Raw genomic sequence first — 20,087 nt, 5'->3', positions numbered from 1 at the left:
TTCAAACGCTGGACATTTGGAATGTCAAAATAAAAGTCCCGCATGTTTATACATAATATTTCAAATGTTATTTCTGGATGCTACTGGATTAATTGTGTAACGGCTATTCGTATAATTGATTCGAATTACTAAATCTATATTGGAAGATTCACAAAAAAGTGACCTATTCATTATTATCTTTCTTAAGATTTCGCATTATTTCAAAATAAAAGTTTTTATTCGTACATGTTGGACTGAATTCTTTATACCCAATCAGTCAAGATGAATTACAATAAACTGTTATATGGAGTAGAAGACGACAAACGTGCACTCGTATTTACCCAACTAATTAGGTTGTTCAGTTGTTTTATTATAGTTATTTATTGCTCATTGATTATTTTAGTCCCATCACTTCTGTCTGCCCTCTGCCGTTTTAATGATAAATCTTTATAACTACAGAAACTAATGCCTAAATTCTTTAAGAAGTGGAACCTAAAGTCTCCAGTTTTAAGCTTTTTCATGTTTAATATAGCAACCTGAGCTAGTCTGATCTTAAGCAGTAAGTTATACTAAAAAGGCATTCCTGTATATAAGATTTGAACTTGTCTGAACTTCAAACTTAATGTATTTGTCACAAGAAAACACATAGCTGAATCAACTTGCTTCCAAATTTAAAAAAACAAAAAAAACAATGTCCAGCTTATATTTATGTACATACAAGATATAAGGATAATTTCCCCTCAAAACAAATAAATGTAATCAAAACACTTTAATTAGTGAACAGGCCAACTCATACAAAAATAAAACAAAGTCATTTTCCTTAAACTGAAATCTGCTTATACCAAGATTTCAATAACTGAGAATTTGTGCTTTGGATAGAGGACTTTTGTGGACCACCACTTTTCAATGTTAGGCACAAAACATTACTTTCCAAAGTGTTTAATGTCTCACTAAATTCTCAATTTCAATGATCAATGCTAGATCTCCACTACAAATCAAACACAGTCACATGCAGGAAGCTCTCAAATCAACACTGGACTTTAAAAAGTCATTTAAAAACATCATTCTCCCACAAGAAATTACTTTTTTGTTGTTGTTGAATATTTATAATTGCACACTAAACAATAAATGAAACATAAATTATTTCTGCAAAGGATGTGTGGATGTATACATTTACAGGAAAGCAATGAGATTAAAAAAAATGTACAAAACATTGAATTTTAAAATAACAATATTGAAGGTATTTAACTTATATGATGGTCTATTGCTGGCAAACTAGAAATGGAGTTTGCATCAAGATACTGATTTGAAAAGAACAAACAAAAGAATAAATGAAAAAAGAAATGTCAGTGCAGACATAGATGTGTGTGGGGGTTAAAGGTTATTTTAATCAAAGAGGACTAAAACCTTTGTAGGATTGGGCCGTTTAATATAACCACCCTACTTGGCAAACAGTACACTGTAAATACAAAACTGTAAAGACGGTATACTGCAAAAGTAAACGGCAAACAATACTCTTGATTATACGAACTTAGAAAATCATTTTCTAGTGTGTGTGGTAATTTGATTGGCAACTGTGCTTATTACAGAGCCTCTTCCTTACAGCCAAGTTCCTTTAAATCTCTCATCTACAACAATCATTAGAATGTGCATCCATAAAATGAGAAAAAGGAAAAAGATATGCACTACTGCAAACAACCGATGGACCGCAGATAACCGAAACCCAAGAATCTGTATCACAAAGTTGCTGTAATTAAAAAACTTTAAATGTAGAAGAGCTATACATTTCTATATGACATTTTAGGATTTTATTGTAGTTGTACAACATTCCCTGATGGCCTGTGCTGGCCGTTGAGAGATACAGAGAAGAACAAAAAAAAATTCAGAGGATCAGAAAGATGAAATTGTCCATTTGAAAGAAAAGAAACATTAAAAACTCTCAACTGGGGAAAACAAGTAGATCTTTCTCAATGTTGTCCCTTTTTGCTGTGAGAAAAAAAGTTCCACATGTTGGCCATACACACATACACACGGGCAAACTCACGCATACAACCATTTCACACAGCAGCGGCTTCTGATGTTTATTCTGCGGGAGAGAAACACAAAGACACACTTAGAAAATCAGATAATTTTATATTTTATATTTTATCACAAACATTGATGTTTAATATGGAAGTCCGTTTCTACCAATTAATAAAATAAAGGTAATTGATACTTTATATTGCACAATTCTGAATTTTTCCTCACAATTCGTACTTTTCTCAGAACTGTGAGACACAAACTTGCAGTTTGGACTATTTCTCTCAATTGTGAGTTTATTTGTCACAATTCTGAAAAAGAAGAGTCAGAATTGCAAGATATAAACTTGCAATTGCAAGAAAACAAGTCAGAATGACAAGATATAAAAAACTGCAAGAAATAAATTCAGAATTGTGAGATATAAAGTCAGAATTGCAGGATGTAAACTCGCAATTGTGAGAAAGTCAAAAATGAGAGAAATAAAAGTCAGAATTACGGGATATAAATTCAAAATTGCAAGAAATAAGTCAGAATTGTGAGATCTAAATTCACAACTGCAAGCAATAAAGTCAGAATTAAGTGACAGACTCACAACTGCAACAAATGAAGTCAGAATTGTGAGATATAAACTCGCAATTGTAAGAAAGTCAAAAGTGGGAGAAATAAAGTCAGAATTGGGGGATATAAACTCACAATTGTGAGAAATATAGTCAGAATTGCAAGACAAACTGACAACTGCAAGAAATAAAGTCAGAACTGCAAGATAAACTTACAACTGCAAGAAATAAAGTCAGAATTGTAGGATATAAAGTCACAAATGTGAGAAATATAGTCAGAATTGAGTTATATACACTCACAATTGTGAGAAATAAAGTCAGAATTATAGGATATTAACTCGCAACTGTGAGAAAATTTCCATTTCTGAAGGGAAAAAGATTTTATATTTTCCAGTTGTGACTTTATAATTCGCATTTGCTAGAAAAAAGTCAGAAGTGTAAGATATAAAGCTGCAATTACCTTTTTTTTTTAATTCAGTGGTGGAAACGGGCTTCCATAGCTAAGAGAGCAAAATAATTTATATGTGCATTTCATTTTTTAAAGTGCCTCACCTATGTTAACTTCTTAGCCTTGTTGTACAGTGAATCCACAACTTTGCTCATGTTCTGTATGGTTTCTAGAGCTGCCTCGTAAGTCTTGTCCACAGGGGGCTCTTCGAATATGATGAGCACTCCTTCACCTTGGTCAAGAATGCCTGCAACAGTAGAACTCCATCAGGCAAATGAATTCAAGATATTTTGGGGATTTTGCCAGTGACATTAGATTTAGTTACATACTGTAAAGAGGCAAGAAATTATATTATCATTATATTTTTATCTTAATTTTATTTATTAAAAAAAAAAAAAAAAAAAAAGATAAACAAACCATGAAACTTTTTGTCCAGGATCATTTGTGACAGTTTCCTCTCAACATCATCCTGTGGAATAAAGAGAGATGTCAATTTTAGTGATCATGCATACATGGTTATATATTAATAATAGTCATGTTTCATTTGATAGCTTATTTCATTGGTTTTTGTGGTGACATTGATGGTTGCAATCCAGTGTCATTATGATTAAAGCTAAATCAGTTTTTAAAACATTAAAGAGGTAGTTCACCCCAAAATGAAAATTTCACATGGACTATTTTATTCTTACTAACATTCTGGCCCTTAAACATTGTAATTACATTGCTGTCTATGCAGGGTCACAAAGCTCTCGGATTTCATCAAAAATATCTTAATTTGTGTTCCCAAGAAGAACAAAGGTCTTACAAGTTTGGATAGATTTAAGAGTGAGTGATTAATGACAGAATTTTCATTTTTAGGTGAAGTACCCTTCAAAGCTATAACATATCCACTTGTTAAGTCACATATCAACCATCCAATAATATTGTTTTCATGTCCATGCCTCTTTATGAGCACAGTACATTTATAGCACACCATTTTTGACAGTGCTACATTGCACCGTGAGTGTATAATAAAACTGTTTGTTGTATGCTTTTGACATCTGAAGGCTGAAGGAACATCTGGACCTGGAAACAGTGATGTGTGACCTCATACTTAACTTGATACTTTGTATGAGAGTCAAAAACTTTTGAACAGAAAAGAACAGTTCGTACCTTCGAGAGTTTGATGAGGCCTGCTATGTGTGTTATCTTGAAAATAGAGAAAAGAGAGGAAAAAAAAAACAGCATGAAAAGGATGTAGGCGTTGGTTCTTTAAAAAAAATTATATTAAAAAAAAAAAAAAAAAACTAAAATAAATGATATACTTGAGGAGGAAAATATCTATGCATACACTACCTGTACTCTGGAAAAAGGCTCAATGACCCGAATGAGGTTCTGTTCCAGCAAATTGTCATAAAGCTTGGCCAAATGTGTGTTGATGATGGGGTCGTCCCTCAGCTCTTTAGTGTACTCTGTCAGGGCCTTCATGTGTGAAAGAGCAAACAGAAAGCTGAGCATGACATCAAAGACTTCATTTTAAAAATATATACAGATGAAAATCGTACCTTTTCAAAATCCGCTAATGATCTGTTCTTGCTGGCTTGTGCTATACATCTCAGTGCATCGGTCTGATGGAGAACAAATTACAGGGCGCAACTATAAATGAGCACTTGCTCCAGGGAAAAAAAATGTCAACTGTGTAGCAGGTTGTTAAAAGCACATGCTCAAACATAAAAGCCTGTTGCACGAAGAACCACTGCAGAGCATGTGTTTGTAAGCAGCAATTTCATCTATAAAAAGTAACTGGAATTTTAATAAGCTTACCTGTCGCCCTGCATATCGCAGAGCCAGTTTGCCACTGATCAAGGCCTGTACCTCTTCCGGCCTGGAAGAAAAGAAATTAACACTTTTATTAAGCAGGAATGCATTGTATTGATCAAAACTGACAGTAAAGACATGTTACAAACAATTTTTACTTTCAAATGTTCTTTTGAACTTCATCGAACAATGCTGAAAAAAAACATATCACTGTTTCCAGCAACTGTTTTCAACATTGATAAGAATAAATTTTTTTAAAGCATCAAATCAGCATATTAGAATGATTTCTGAAAGATCATTTGACACTATAAACTAGAGTAATAGCTGCTGAAAATTCGGCTTTGCCATTGGAATAAATAATATTTTAAAACACATTAAAGAAAACACTGATTTAAAACTGAAATAATAATAATATTTTAGAATTTTACTGTTTTTGCTGTATTTTTAATCACATAAACATAGCTTTGATGAGATTTCTTTAAAAAAAAAAAAAGTTCAAAATCTTACCAACCCCAAACTTTCAAACACTAGTGTATAATCTGTGACTTTAATGCACCACTTTTTGCACTTGAGCTACGGAAGTCATTAAGCGTAGGCGATGATTTATGGATATGCACTGTTTTGAAGAAATGAGAGCCTAAGTATTACTTAGTAAGGCGGTGTTACATAACAGAGCTTGGCATAACTAACACAATGACTATTGTATTATCCTGTGGCCTCCCACACTAAAATAGGGATAAACTGTAAGCGGTTATCTCACTTACGAGCTGAGCATGATCTTGCAGAGAAGCATGTATTTCAGTGCAGTTACTGCCCTGGGGCTGTCGATGGAGTCGTAGCCTTCAAAAGCCTCAAAGAAGTAAGAGTAGGCAGTTTTCCAATCTTTTTCCTCAGCTGCATGGATGATACCTGGAGTGAAAGGGTGAACCAGTCACATGCCAATGAGAAACGCATCTTCCAATCTCAAACACACAGATCGTTAAAAAGAGAAGTGAGACTTGCCTGACTGCATATCAAGAGCCGCCTGGAGTTTTGGAGGACAGTAAATGGCATTGGCGGTGGTCCTGGCTGAGGTGAGGGCAGCTCTGGCTTTGGGAAGGTTGCTGAGAGCGTGGTAGGTTTTGCTCTCCAGCAGCTGGACCTCCACCAGCAGAGCTTTATCATCCATCTTCTTCAGCTCCTGTAGCAACTGGGAACCTAATGACAAAGAACAGAGATTATAACCTTTAAGTTTCAAGCACATCAAAAATATCACAGTGTAGGGGTGTCATGATAAATCGATTCATAGATCAATTCTCAGATCTTCCAAACGCAATGTGACACTCTCTGGAATCGATTCTGACTTGAACTTAAAATAACCATTCATAAAGTTCAGAATCGATGCACAAATCGATTTATTGTGACACCCCTACTACAGTGTACAACAAAAATGTACATTTACAGTGGAACCCAAACGGCTGAGAACACAAGTGTATTTGCAAATTTCTAAGTAAAATTTCTCAAAATTATAATAATTTGAGCAAAAAGTCAAATAAAAAACATGAATTAGATATATTTTTATTTTAGGACATACAATTATTAGTATTTAGCTCAGATGTTTAAATCCCACTATACATTCACATTTATTTTCTACATTTTTCTTACCCAGCTGAAGGGCTTCCTGATATCTCTTTGTGTCAAAGTAGAGTGAAATGAGTCGAGCCTGACGAAAAAAGGGAGGAATAATGATCAATTACATTGTTGTCTACTGCAAGTTAATGTAATTCATTGATTTAGGAAACAATATTATTGGCGCAATAGCAAAATTATTTGTTCAGATTCAAATAAATGTTCTTTTTAGGGTTGTCAAACGATTAATCGCGATTAACTGCATACAAAATAAAAGTTTCCGTTTGCCTAATATATATGTGTGTACAGTATAATTATTATCATTTATATTAGATATAATTTAAAAAAACTATTTTGTACATAAACAACATTTCTCTTAAATATATACAATAATTTGTATGCATTTATATATACATAATAATTACACACAGTACACACACATTTATTAGGCAAACTCAGACTTATTTTGCATGTGATTAATTGTGATTGTTTTACAGCCCTAGTTCTTTTAAACCTTCTATTCATCAAAGAATCCTGAAAAAGTCTCCTTGCTTCCACAAAAATATTAAGCAGCGCAGCTGTTTCAACATTAATAATAAATGCTTTTAAGCTGCAAATCAGCATATTAGAATGATTTATGAAGGATCATGTGACACTGAAGACTGGAGTAATGGCTGCTAAAAATTCAGCTTTGCTATCACAGGAATAAACAACATTTTTAAATATACATTTATAAAAAAAAAACATTTTAAGATGAAATATTACTGTTTTTACTGCATTTTGATCAAATAAATGCAGCCTATGTGAGATAACATAAAATGAGAAGGAAAAATTATAAATTGAGCTAAAAAAAAAAAAAAAAAAAAAATATATATATATATATATATATATATATAAATAACTGTCTACTGTTAATAATTTTAATTTAGTAATTAAATTAAGAATATATAAAAAAAAAAAAAAAAAAAAAAAAAAAAAAAACCTCTGACTATTGTAAATAACGGCATAATAAAAGTAGCAAGGACCAAAATTTCAGTTTTTACTTTTTTTTATTATTAGACATTGGAAAGCTGTGGCAAAAACAATGTAAACCATGAAGTGGCCTTTTGCTTTAATAAAATAACCTGTTTTCCATTTTATGGTTTTGTATTAAGTTGGCGTAGTAACATGCAATTCACTTAATTTCAGTTCAGGTCAGCATAAATAGGTTCTTTCATGGCATCTACTCAGGTCTTAGAGTTGGAACTACCCATTTTATATTAATTACTGGGCCATGATTAGTTATTGGCTGATTGTCATGACAGTCCAAAGCTGTTTATGCAAATTATCTTTACCTCTAGGGCTTGTCTGAGGAAGGTTCTTTTCTCAGCTTTAGCCCATTCGATGCATTCCAGACACAGCTCAACCTCCTGGCCCGTGGCAGCCTCCATGTCCAGGAATAAATCCAGGAGCGAACGCACCAACCGCGCCGCCTTTGCCTTGCTTATGGAGATCAGGAAAGGCCTTACAAATTTCAGCAGGCCTCCAAGCTCTAAAGAAACATGCAACAATGATGATGTGTCACAACAGTTATAACAGTTTTACAGCAGGAACAGCATCCCTCCCCAGAATGTTGATTCCAACCTGCAGCTTGTCCTGTCTTGGCCAGGAGAGTGCCCAACTCCAGGATACTCTGCTCCTTGACACGAACCGCCTCTTCATCATCTTCCTGGACATCTCGTCTCACTGAAAAACACAGGAAAAGTAAGAAATTTAACTTAATATTATACCTAACATTGTCTAAATATTTTATTATTTACTACATGCTGCTGTTCAAAATTATTAATAATACAAAAATAAAAATTACATACACTTCCAGTCAAAAGTTTTTGAACAGTAAGATTTTTAATGCTTTTAAAGAATTCTCTTCTGCTCAGCAAGCCTGCATTTATTTGATCCAAAATACAGCAAAAACAGTAATATTGTGAAATATTTTTATTATTTAAAATAACTGTTTTCTATCTGAATATATTTTAAAATATAATTTATTCCTGTGATCAAAGCTACATTTTCAGCTTCATTACTCCAGTCTTCAGTGTCACATGATCCATCAGAAATCATTCTAATATGCTGATTTGCTGTTCAAGAAACATTACTATTATTATTATTATTATAAATATTTTAAACAGTTGAGTTCCTTTTTTTTTCAGAATTATTTGATGAAAAAAGATCCAAAGATCAGCATTTATCTGACGTTTGGAAAAAAGTAGAATAGTGAATTCAGTATAAATTAGTTTATTATTTTTTTTAATTAACACTTTTATTTACCAAGGATGATTTAAATTGATCAAAACTAAAGAGGAAAAAAATAATTTATAATGTTACAAAATATTTCTATTTTGAATAAATGCTGTTCTTCTGAACTGTGTGTTCATCAAAGAGACCTAAAAAAAAAAAATTCTACTCAGCCGTTTTCAACATAATAATAATAAATGTTTTTTGAGCAGCAAATCAGAATATTATAATGATTTCTGAAGGATCATGTGACTGGAATAATGATGCTAAAAATACAGCTTTGAAATCACAGGAATAAATTATATTTTAAAATATTTATTATTATTATTATAGTTATTTTAAATACTCTGGATCAAATAAATGCAGGCCTGGTGAGCAGAAGAGACTTATTTAAAAATCTTTCAAAAACAGTTCAAAAACGTTTGACTGCTAATGCACGTTACATACACATACTAGAATGTGTATGTAATATGTATGCAATTACATACAAGAACAAAATACATCAAATGTGTTAGGTAAATGATTATTTGTATAACTGATGTAAACTTAATTTGAATATTCACAAAAACTGCTGTTTATCTAAGAAAAAAAGAAATACCTTTATAAATAAAGTGTGTAATTTCTGCAGACTCTTCTAATGACTTTTAACATTTTCCCCTGAACAAACCCCCATCAGCCATTAGTAGAACAAAATATAATCCCGCCCCCAAACTCCTGCCATTGGCTGAACCATTATTGCTGTGTTGAGCTTGTCAGGGTGCTCAAAATAATGTTTTGATAACGCAACACTGTTTACGCTTTTCGGGAAAATCAAACTACAAAATGCTTGCTTGTAGCTGCCTCTGCTAATTTATCTGGGTTGAATACTTTTAAAGTCTTTAAAAAAATACACTTCACCTTCAAAAATAACTTTACGTAAAAATAAGCAAGTCATACACCCAATTGTGTCATTTAATCTCATTTTAAACCAACGTGTCATCATTATGTTACTCATAGGAAAAAAAGAATCAGGATGACATGAAAGAAACTCAACAGGTCTCAGAGACGACAAAAATAGACAGAAAAATGACAAATAATCGGAAGTTTTAATTAGTTAAAAAACAACCACACTAGTTAATCTACGACTGCGTGTTATGCCCTAATCAGGAAACCCATTTATTTAATAAAAAGTAATAATTATGATTTCATAAGCCAAACAGAGAAAGAAACAAATCTCAGCCAATGTCACGATAGCAAAAACAGAAATGTCAAAGCTTGTTTTAGGGTTCGTATGAAACACATCAATCAAGTAAAGATTGTCAAAACACGCCAATCTCAAAATAAAATATCATCAGTAAAGTAATAATTAATATAAAATTAAAATAACTCCCAAATATATGTGATAAAATGCGCCTTGGCCTGGAAGGGTGGCTAATATTGCAGGCTAACTGTCTATAGACACTGGTTGTGTCTCAAAACATAGTGAGCTGCCTACCTAGAGAGTTTGTAGCTATTCGCAGGCGCTTTCGAACGTTCGATTCAAATGTTCAAACACGCACAAACACACCACAAAGCTCTTTATATTCTGTGCTCGATTCGAACTTCCGAACGCGGTAATAAGTTCCAAAAATGCTGCCTATGGAGGCAGCTCACTAGGTTTTGAAACGCGCTCACACACACAGTACAGTGAGTCAGCACCGCAGCACCGGCTCATGGCTCCCCAGCCTTTCTAATATTGAAGCTTTAAAGTAGCCATGCAGAGCGAAAAGTAAAGTTCTATGAAAGGAATTAAAGAGAGCTTTACCTATTGAATGTAAAATGTCAATAGAAGCGTTTCTGTCTGTGCTGATGAGAGACTGAGCTCTCTGAAACTCCACCACTGCCGCGGCTGCCATCTTCCCTATTCAAAAATCTCACTGCCCACAAGCCCTTGCGAGCCTAACCGGAAGTGTGTAATTACGCATGTACGTGCAGTGGCAGTTTGGGGTTTGTAGTATTTTAAGCCTTATTTTTCCAAGCGCACGATTGAATAGGTAAAACATGTATATCTAAAATATTGCATTATTATTTTCTATTCTGTTGTTTTTACTATTATTAAGATTATAAATGAATTTAGTAGGCTACCATGCTGCTCAGAGAATTTGTACAGTTTTTATTTTTTATTTAGTTGTTTATTTTAAAGGTCAGTAGGTGGTGACAGAGACCCCGATGCTGAAAACTCTGTATGACCATCCTGCCTTTTGTTATTTATGGGTGAAATTTCTGTGTGAAATTCACTGCCTTTTGCTGAATGAAGACTCATACCCAGCAAACAAGGAACGTTTACAGGTAACTTGGCTAACGTTCTGTCAAAGTTCTCTCAAAGTTATGAACAAACATTCTTCCAGTAACATTAATAGAATGTTCATTCAGTGTTACATGTTCTTTAATACATGCATAAAGACATTTATACATTTGGAATATTACTGATTTGGAATATTTTCACCTCTGGTTTAGAGAATATTTAAAAGTAACACTAACACTTTAGCATTCTCTGTATTATTTTCTATTCTACGCTACCTGTCAAAAGTTTTTGAACAGTAAGATTTTTAATGTTTTTAGAAGAAGTCTCTTCTGCTCACTAAGCCTTCAATTATTTGATCAAATGTACAGCAAAAACAGCAAAATTTTGTTATTGTTTGCTATTTAAAAGAACTGTTTTCTATTTTATTATATTTTAAAATGTAATTTATTCATGTGATCAAAGCTACATTTTCAGCATCATTATTGCAGTCTTTAGTGTCACATGATCCTTCAGAAATAGTTGTAATATGCTGATTTGCTGTTAAAGAAAAAATATAATTTTTATTATCAATATTTAAAACAGCTGAGCAACCTACATTCTCCCGGGATTCTTTGATGAATAGAAAGATCCAAAGATCAGCAAAAAAATATAGAAATTAATACTTTTATTTAGCAAGAATGCTTTAAATTGATCAAAAGTGATGATAAAAGCATTTATAATGTTACAATTTTTTTTATTATTATTTCAGATAAATGCTGTTCTTCTGAACTTTCTATTCATCAAAGAAACCTGAAAAAATCAACTTGGCTGTATTCAACATAATAATAATAATAATAATAATAATAATAATAATTGTTTTTTTGAGCTGCAAATCAGAATATTCAAATGATTTCTTAAAGGGGGTCATCGGATGCCCATTTTCCACAAGCTGATATGATTCTTTAGGGTCTTAATGAAAAGTCTCTAATATACTTTGATTAAAAATTCTCAATGGTTTTATAAAACAACACCCTTTTTACCTTGCCAAAATCAGCTCTACAAAAATCATCTCATTCTAAGGGGTTGTTCCTTTAAATGCAAATGAGCTCTGCTCACCCCGCCCCATCTACTGCATGTTCAGCGGCTCAGATGTCAGGAGTAAATGACGACCACTATGTTCATTATTACGTCCAGCAACACAACACCTCAATCGCTCAATCGGAGATATTCTTGTCTAACTTACATCCCTGCTCTGGCATCAAAACATGGAAAGTTACTGGACTGTGACAACTGGTCTAAGGTAAGAGCTCATGTCAATCAACTATTGTGGGAGCGGCCTCTGTGGGTGTGACGGCACACCGTCAGGCATCTGAGAACGGCTCGATTTGAAAAAGGGGATATTATTTTTACAGATTAATTAAAAACCACTGCATGGATTTTTATCATTATAGGGTAGATTTGTACATACACTGCCAACACACATTAATGTTCAAACAACATGAAAAAGTGAACTTAGCATCCGATGACCCCTTTAAGGGATAATGTGACTGCAGTAATGATGCTTAAAATTCAGCTTTGAAATCACAGGAATGAATTACATTTTAAAATATATTCAAATAGAAATCCTCTATTTTAAATAGTAAAAATATTTCAAAATTTTACTGTCTTTGCTGTACTTTGGATCAAATAAATGTTCAAAGAAATTAGTTTAAAAACATTTGACTGGTAGTGTATCTACTTGTTTTCTTTTTATGTAATATAAAAAAGACCCTAACACTAGCGTTCCCTATTCTTTTTCTATTCTACTTGTTTTCTTTTTATTTATTATAAAAAGACCCTCTAACACTAGTGTTCCCTATTCTTTTTCTATTCTACTTGTTTTCTTTTTATTTATTATAAAAAGACCCTCTAACACTAGTGTTCCCTATTCTTTTTCTATTCTATCAATTTGTTTTCTTTTTATTTATTATAAAAAACCTGACATATTATTGCTCTTTTGTTGATTTTGATTGCTTCTATTGTCCTAATTTGTAAGTCGCTTTGGATAAAAGCGTCTACACTGTAAAAAATAAAAAACACAATTTGTTGAGTCAGCTTAAAATAATTTGTTACCCTGCTGCCTTAAAATTTTAAGTTCAGTCAACTAAAATAAGTTTAGCCAACTTAAAATGTTAAGTTGTACTAAGTAACAACTGATTTAACTCAAATATCTAAGTTGTCACTTATATATAATTTAACATTTCAAGTTGAATAAACTTCTTTCTTTTTGACTGAACTTAAAATTTTAAGGCAGCCAGTTTACAAATTATTTTAAGTTGTCTCAACAAATTGTTTTTTACAGTGTACTAACATGTACTAACATTAAAAAAAAAAATAACATTTTCATAAATGGTAATTGCTGGGCATCAAGATATAACAAATTATGTTTTTTTTTTTTTGTTGTTGTTGTTTTTTAATTTCTTTAAAACATAAAAAAAAAACAGTACATCATATAAAATGTGCTATTCCTACGGTGACTTTTATACATGGTGTAGCAAAAACATAGAAATAGTGTTCCAATCTAGAGGGAAATAGCAAACATAAACTTAATTTTTCGCCTAAACAGATATGTAAAATAAGTATATACATTAGATTTAAATGAATAATAAATATTACATTACCATAGAGAATATCCAATAATGAAATATTTGAGAGAAATGTAGGTTATATAGATATATGTATTAAGTAATATAAATAATCTATATATTAGCTGTCTCTTTCTTCTGATCATTAACTAACCTAAATGACCTCCAAGTCTGAAAATTTGTTGCGATTGCCAAGTGCACGAAGGCGGGGCAGTGCACACAGGGAGGCGCTCTAGCACAGGTTTCCTGCCAGCAGTACGCAGTGCGTGCGGCTCTGACAGCACAACATCAACCTAAATCCCGTATCTGCTGGTGTGGACCAATAGCACAGCTTCACAGTTCTCAGCATCACCAACCAAAGGAGACATCCAACATCCCCAGACCACTGGAGCGCCTACAGAGACCTCCGACAAGACGCGAAGATTGTTTTGTTTAATTAAAAGCCTATTGTTCTATTGGAATTTAGGCATTTTCCTGACAATCTTGATATTCAATCTTTTTCTTGGGGTGCCTGGTTTTGCATCTCCTTGATGCGCAGTTTATGAAGGATAAACCCAGACAGCCATTACTGCGGCTCTTGTTTTGCCAAAGCATCGTGGAGGAGAGCAGATTCCTGTAAGTGAGCTATATTTCATCGAAGCTTGTGTATTCATAAATGTTACATTTGCATAATTGTTGGTCATATTTTCGAGGTATTACAGCATTCAGAGCAGAATTATAAACTGGCTTGTTTAACATTTATTTCCTTGATTTATCTTTCTTTATTTATTTTATTTTTAAGTAATGATGAAAATAAGTGTTAGTAATGTATTGAGCTCATGTAAACATCGCAGGGAGGATCGCACATTTTCAGAACCTTGGACAGTGGCCGATATATTTGAGCAACATACAAATAGATGATAGTAGCAAAACAGACGTTTTTGTGCTTTGTGCTTTGTTAAATCATCTACAAACACGTATTGAAAGAAAATGAGGAATGAGAATATTAAATGTCCTATTAAATGCGAATTTACGGTGATACAGGGGAATCAGTATTTACAAGAGAGCAGTAAACAGTGGAATCTGCAATCATGGCGATGTCTTTATTTATGTTCATTGGCGGGTTTGAGTTGCTGTGTTATTTTTTTATTTTATTTTTTATAAACGTGGGGTGTAAATTGTAATATTGTACGTGTGGTAGATCAACAGATCAATTGTTTATATTGTAGATATACCGTGTAGTTGAAAAAGAAAGATTAGATTATTATTGCGATAGTCTGCGATGATCATCTACGACGCAATACCTTTATAAGGCCTGTTTTCGACTTAAAGAAAACAGTAGAGTACTATCGTTAAATTTAAAACCACCAAGAAAAGTAAAAAGCAATTTTAAGCACACATGTGTAGAACAGATTACATAAATATCAATAATATATAGACATTTTTGACCTACGATAATTTTTCGACACCTGAGAAAACCCATCGTGGATATAGCATTAATAATTTAAGATTATTTTAATGAAAACAAAAGGCCTAATTCCCAGACAAGCATGCGGTATTACTTTGTTAGGGCACTACTACAGGTAGAACCCTTTATTTGTGTTGATAAAAAAGTATACAGACTAAAATTTAACATAACAAAGACAAATAGATCAATGTCTTAAAGATCAAATGTACTAGTATTATATTATAATGCATCTTTTATTCTGAAGAGAGGCAATATTTTGCAATTATACTGCATATACTGTGCATTCTGCAGTATGAAAAGTCTGTGATGCTAAAATGGTAATCAAAATACACACTGGACCACAAAACCAGTCATAAGGGTCAATTTTTTGAAATTGAGATTTATACACCATCTAAAAGCTGATAAATAAGCTTTCCATTGCTGTATGGTTTGTTAGGATAGGACAATATTTGGATGGAGATACAGCTGAAGCTGCAAAATAAATCTAAATATTGAGAAAATCACCTTTAGTTATCCAAATAAAGTTAGTTGATGCATATTAGTGATGCATATTATTAATCAAAAACCAAATATCTTAAAGGAACATGATGTTTACTTAATATCCTAATTTGTTTTGGCATAAAAGAAAAAAATGATCATTTTAACCCATACAGTGAATTGTTAGCTATTGCTATAAATATACCCATGCTACCTATGACTGGTTTTGTGGTCCAGGGTCACTTATATTATTGCTATATTAAAAGGACTATTAAAATGTGCCAATTTGATATGTATTTATATATGCTTTTTTGTTTTACAGGCTTTGCAGTGACACAGCTCTCATCTATCCCGACATCATTCTTCTTTAAATAGAGCACCAACCTAAATTTGGATGTCTAACACAGATTGAACTAGTCTCAGGAAGCAGTGGGGCTCCAGTTTGGCGCCTTCTTTAGCTGACCCCTAACCTTGAGATTCTGTTAACCCGCTCCTGGCATCATGGGAACCGTGCTATCGCTTTCACCCAGCTACCGGAAGGCCGCCCTGTTTGAGGATGGCCCGGCCACCGTGGGCCACTACACGGCGGTTCAGAACAGCAAGAACGCCAAAGACAAGAACCTAAAGCGCCACCCGCTCATCAACGTACTCCCGTGGAAACGAATAGTAGCCGTCTCTGCCAAGAAAAAGGGGTCTAAGAAGGTGCAGCCTAATGGCGGCTACCAGAACAATGTTTCTCACCTCAACAATGAGAACCTCAAGAAGTCACAGTCTTGTGCAAATCTCTCTTCCTTTACACAGGACCAGTCGAGTCCATCAAACCAAGGCTCTAAAAACTCCAACAACACAGCTTCGTCGGTCAAGAAAGCACCTCTTTCTAACTCCAACGCTGTTCCCGGGACACCCAAGAGGGTGATCGTCCAAGCCTCAACCAGTGAGTTGCTGCGCTGTTTGGGAGAGTTCCTCTGCCGGAGGTGCTACCGACTCAAGCACCTTTCTCCCACCGACCCCGTGCTGTGGCTCCGTAGCGTGGATCGTTCTCTGCTGCTCCAGGGATGGCAGGATCAGGGCTTCATCACTCCAGCCAACGTGGTTTTTGTCTACATGCTCTGCCGCGACGTGGTCTCCTCCGAAGTGGCTACTGAGCACGAGCTGCAGGCCGTGCTGCTGACCTGCCTCTACCTGTCTTACTCTTACATGGGCAATGAGATCTCATACCCCCTCAAGCCATTTCTGGTGGAGACCTCCAAGGAGACATTCTGGGACCGTTGCCTGTCCATCATCAACTTGATGAGCGCCAAGATGCTGCAGATCAACTCGGATCCTCACTATTTCACCCAGGTCTTTGCAGACCTCAAAAACGAGAGCCAGAAGGAGGAGGAGAGGAGTCGTCTGCTCATCGGCCTGGACCGGTGAGGGGGCTCTGGAGACGTCTTTGGTGGCACTCTCGTCTGGCATTTTTTTAAGGGATAGTTCATTTAAAAATGAACATTTTGAGAAATCGATCGTGTTGTTTCAAACAGGTATGCCCTTGATTCTTCTGTGGAAAAATGTCTCAGTTTCTTAGTCCAAAAACAATGGGGTCCAGCAGGGTTGTTTTGGACTCCATTGACTCTCATTGTAAGCTCTTAAAAGAGGGGATTTTCGCAGAGATACCATAGTAGAACTATTTTTGGTTCCCAAACAACCTTTCAGTTCTTGAAGAACCATTTAATTACTTTTTTCCTTTATTATGACAGGACAGTGAAGAACCAACAGAAAGCAAAGGATTTAAATCCTCAAGCTGGGATTCGAACTCGGGACACCCAATGACACTATATGTGACCCTGGACCACAAAACCAGTCATAAGTGACAGAAATTGAGATTTATACTTCAGAATAAAGCAGAATAAATAAACTTTCCATTGATTTGTTAGGATAGGACAATATTTGGACAAGATACAACTATTTGAAAATCTGGAATCTGAAGGTGCAAAAAAATCAAAACATTGAGAAAATCACCTTTAAAGTTGTCCAAATGAAGTTCTTAGCAATGCATATTGCAAATCGAAAATTAAGTTTTGATATATTTAGGGTAGGAAATTTACAAAATATCTTAATGAAACATTATCTTTACTTTATATCCTAATGATTTTTGGCATAAAAGAAATATTGAATATTTTGACCCATACAATGCATTATTAGCTACTGCTACAAATATACCCATGCTACTTAAAACTGGTTTTGTGGCCCAGAGTCACATATGTTGGCACACTTGCCCACAAAGCTATTGGCACCAACAAGAACCATTTTTATTAGTGCGAAGAACATTTTAAACATTTTACTCTTGACCTATTGAACTCTTTCCCACTATAAAGAACTTTTTGTAGAATGGAAATGTTCTAAAGTTCTTCACACCAGAATAGAAACCAAAAAAGTGAAAGCAGTATCTTCTTTTGTCGTTTTTGGGTGAACTATCCTTTTAAGTAGCTCCTACATGAGTGGAATAAATTCATCAATTTTATAGGAAGCAATGGGTGATGCTAATGTTGTTCAAAAAGAGTAGTGAGTCTTTCATTACCATTAGCAATGGGAATTTTGGACCTGAATACAAAGAAATGCCAGACTTGAGTGGACCAAATGCTCTGAAGTAGTGAATATTTAAAAGCACTGACAGAAAAGACTTCAAAAGACACAACGAGACAAAACGAACAACACAACTTTGAATGTGGACAGGAATCCAGCTGTTGTCTAGCTGACTTCTGGACACTTTGCACCAAGATCCTTGCCACCACTGTCAATCGAAATGGAGACTGATTCATAATCAACAGACACTTGTTCTCCCGTGTCCACGAAACTGGACACTTGCTGAATGCTAAACACCTTGCTTGTTACAGCCAATCGCAAAAAGGGAAGAGGGGCGCCAGGTTGAGCGTGTTTATGTTCGCAAGCCACAAACAAAGAATAAAGGGAAAGACTCTGAGGCCAGCATTGCACAGTGGCTGTTGATGTAGATGGTGAAAGGAGCACATTTGTAAGAAAGACCTACTTTATTTTCATCCATGATACAGAATCTCTCCTGTGTGGTTTACGTCTCGGAAGCTTTTTCATTTTTTAAAACAGCTGAATGCACACACAAGCTATATGGCGTAAACTACTTGGAGTTTTTTGTTGTTTTGTTTTAAGCCGACTGCATATGTGTTTAGGGAATGAAATATGAAAAAACAACTTCAAATAGTTTATCTTGCTATGCCTGCTTCAATGAGCCATTTTGTCATTTTGTTTTGTACTCAGACTAGTTTCAACAGGGGGCTCTGTACAGAAAAGCCTGTAAATGTATCAAAAACAGTGCCATACCTTTGATGAAAATCACGTAGGTCTAAACATACCAAAGGCCGGCAAACTTTGGAATGGTAGGATTGTCATTAATAACAAGTCTATCTATCGGAATCGTAATTTATTGTTATTTATTAATTATTTTCACACATTTCTCTCTTGCATTTAGAGATTTTAGTAGCGTGTTGTAAAAAAAAAAAACAGTGCAGCGTTTAGATCGATGGCTACCTTTTGGTGGGAATGAAGATTACGGTTAATGCACATTTGCATCGAATGAATTATTCAAGGCGAGAGCGTCTATAAGAGCTTAGTTTAAGACCATTTTCAGATCTGAGAAACACCAAGGTAATTCATCATAGTGACAGACGATGGGTTTCAATCGAAGTTAAATACGTGAAACCAGTTTCTCTGTGAAGTACTGTTGGGATGTTCTACATATCAGCACTGCAAAAGCAATCATGAGTGATTAACCCATGACAGCACAGATGATAACAAGCTCCAGGCATTAAACTGGATGAGATGTGGTCTATTTCTGGAGATAAGAACGCATTTACATAGAGGAATGGTTTCTGAGTACCAAATACTATTACAAACGTACATTTGCAGCCACATTGATGACATCGATCAAACTGGATCTGGGTTATCGAGGGAAAATTTGTGTTATGCGATCTATTTGCCCGCTTTAAAACATCTCAACAGTGCTAAATTGTGCATGCTTTCTTTCAGTAGTTATGTATCTCTTTCTTTGTAGTCAAAAAAAAAGAAGAAGAAAAAAAAAAGAATGTGACAGTCATATAAGCAAACATTATTATGTCTCTGTTAATTCATGCAAAAGCCTGTTCTTCTCATGAAATGAAAGTGGGATGGATGGATTCTGTGTGACTGCTTGCCCTGCTGCATTGCTTTAAGTGACTGGAAGTTGAGGAAGCCAATAATTTGCTCAAAAACGTGCCAGGAGAGGTTTGGATACGGGACTTGCACTTGTCTGAGGAGACGCAGGGGTTTGAGGTTGTGGGGGCTGAAGTAGGTGAGCCCTTCTTCACCGCTTGCCTGCTATTATTTGCCCCCAGCCCACAATAATGTGCCATTTTTTCACTTGCATCACAGAGTAGTCCTTTGAAAAAAAACACGATAAAATTAAACTCCTGTCAAACTCTCTCTGTATCTATTGCGTAATTCTTTGTAGACTGAAAACAGTATTACAAAAAAGGATTGCATGAGTGTGTGAGCAAGAACGAGTGTATTTGTAGAAGAATGCGACGTGTGTGTGTGTTGACTTTCTAGGATCAGAGCATGGCCG

The 20,087-nt window shown here is 34.6% G+C and overlaps 2 protein-coding genes across 2 annotated transcripts; one reads left to right on the top strand and one right to left on the bottom strand.

Annotated features, from left to right (window-relative positions):
• Positions 1-733: 733 nt before the first annotated feature.
• psmd11b (proteasome 26S subunit, non-ATPase 11b) lies at positions 734-10,611 on the bottom strand. Its single transcript, XM_051124893.1, has 13 exons — positions 10,466-10,611; positions 8,032-8,133; positions 7,743-7,939; positions 6,445-6,502; positions 5,803-5,997; positions 5,565-5,709; positions 4,807-4,867; positions 4,548-4,610; positions 4,339-4,464; positions 4,156-4,191; positions 3,421-3,472; positions 3,108-3,250; positions 734-2,065 (listed from the first exon to the last, which is right to left on the bottom strand). The coding sequence occupies exons 1-12, from the start codon at positions 10,554-10,556 to the stop codon at positions 3,108-3,110; spliced, it is 1,269 nt and encodes a 422-aa protein (XP_050980850.1). The 5' UTR covers positions 10,557-10,611; the 3' UTR covers positions 734-2,065.
• A 3,222-nt stretch (positions 10,612-13,833) lies between these two features.
• On the top strand, positions 13,834-19,083 carry cdk5r1b (cyclin-dependent kinase 5, regulatory subunit 1b (p35)). Its single transcript, XM_051124897.1, has 2 exons — positions 13,834-14,163; positions 15,795-19,083. The coding sequence occupies exon 2, from the start codon at positions 15,974-15,976 to the stop codon at positions 16,886-16,888; it is 915 nt and encodes a 304-aa protein (XP_050980854.1). The 5' UTR covers positions 13,834-14,163; positions 15,795-15,973; the 3' UTR covers positions 16,889-19,083.
• Positions 19,084-20,087: the final 1,004 nt, after the last annotated feature.

This window comes from Labeo rohita, chromosome 12, assembly GCF_022985175.1.
Source record: "Labeo rohita strain BAU-BD-2019 chromosome 12, IGBB_LRoh.1.0, whole genome shotgun sequence".
Lineage (NCBI taxonomy): Eukaryota > Metazoa > Chordata > Actinopteri > Cypriniformes > Cyprinidae > Labeo > Labeo rohita.
The sequence above is the reverse complement of the archived record's forward strand: the minus strand, read 5'-3'. Positions and strand labels throughout refer to the sequence as shown.

Excerpts from the sequence above, each read along its gene's own strand:
- psmd11b (XM_051124893.1), bottom strand. The coding sequence starts at position 10,556 with ATGGCAGCCGCGGCAGTGGTGGAGTTTCAGAGAGCTCAGTCTCTCATC. Across the intron at positions 4,611-4,806 it reads TGCGATATGCAGGGCGACAG|ACCGATGCACTGAGATGTAT; the intron begins GTAAGCTTATTA and ends GTTCTCCATCAG. Across the intron at positions 3,251-3,420 it reads CCTGGACAAAAAGTTTCATG|GCATTCTTGACCAAGGTGAA; the intron begins GTTTGTTTATCT and ends CTACTGTTGCAG.
- cdk5r1b (XM_051124897.1), top strand. The coding sequence starts at position 15,974 with ATGGGAACCGTGCTATCGCTTTCACCCAGCTACCGGAAGGCCGCCCTG.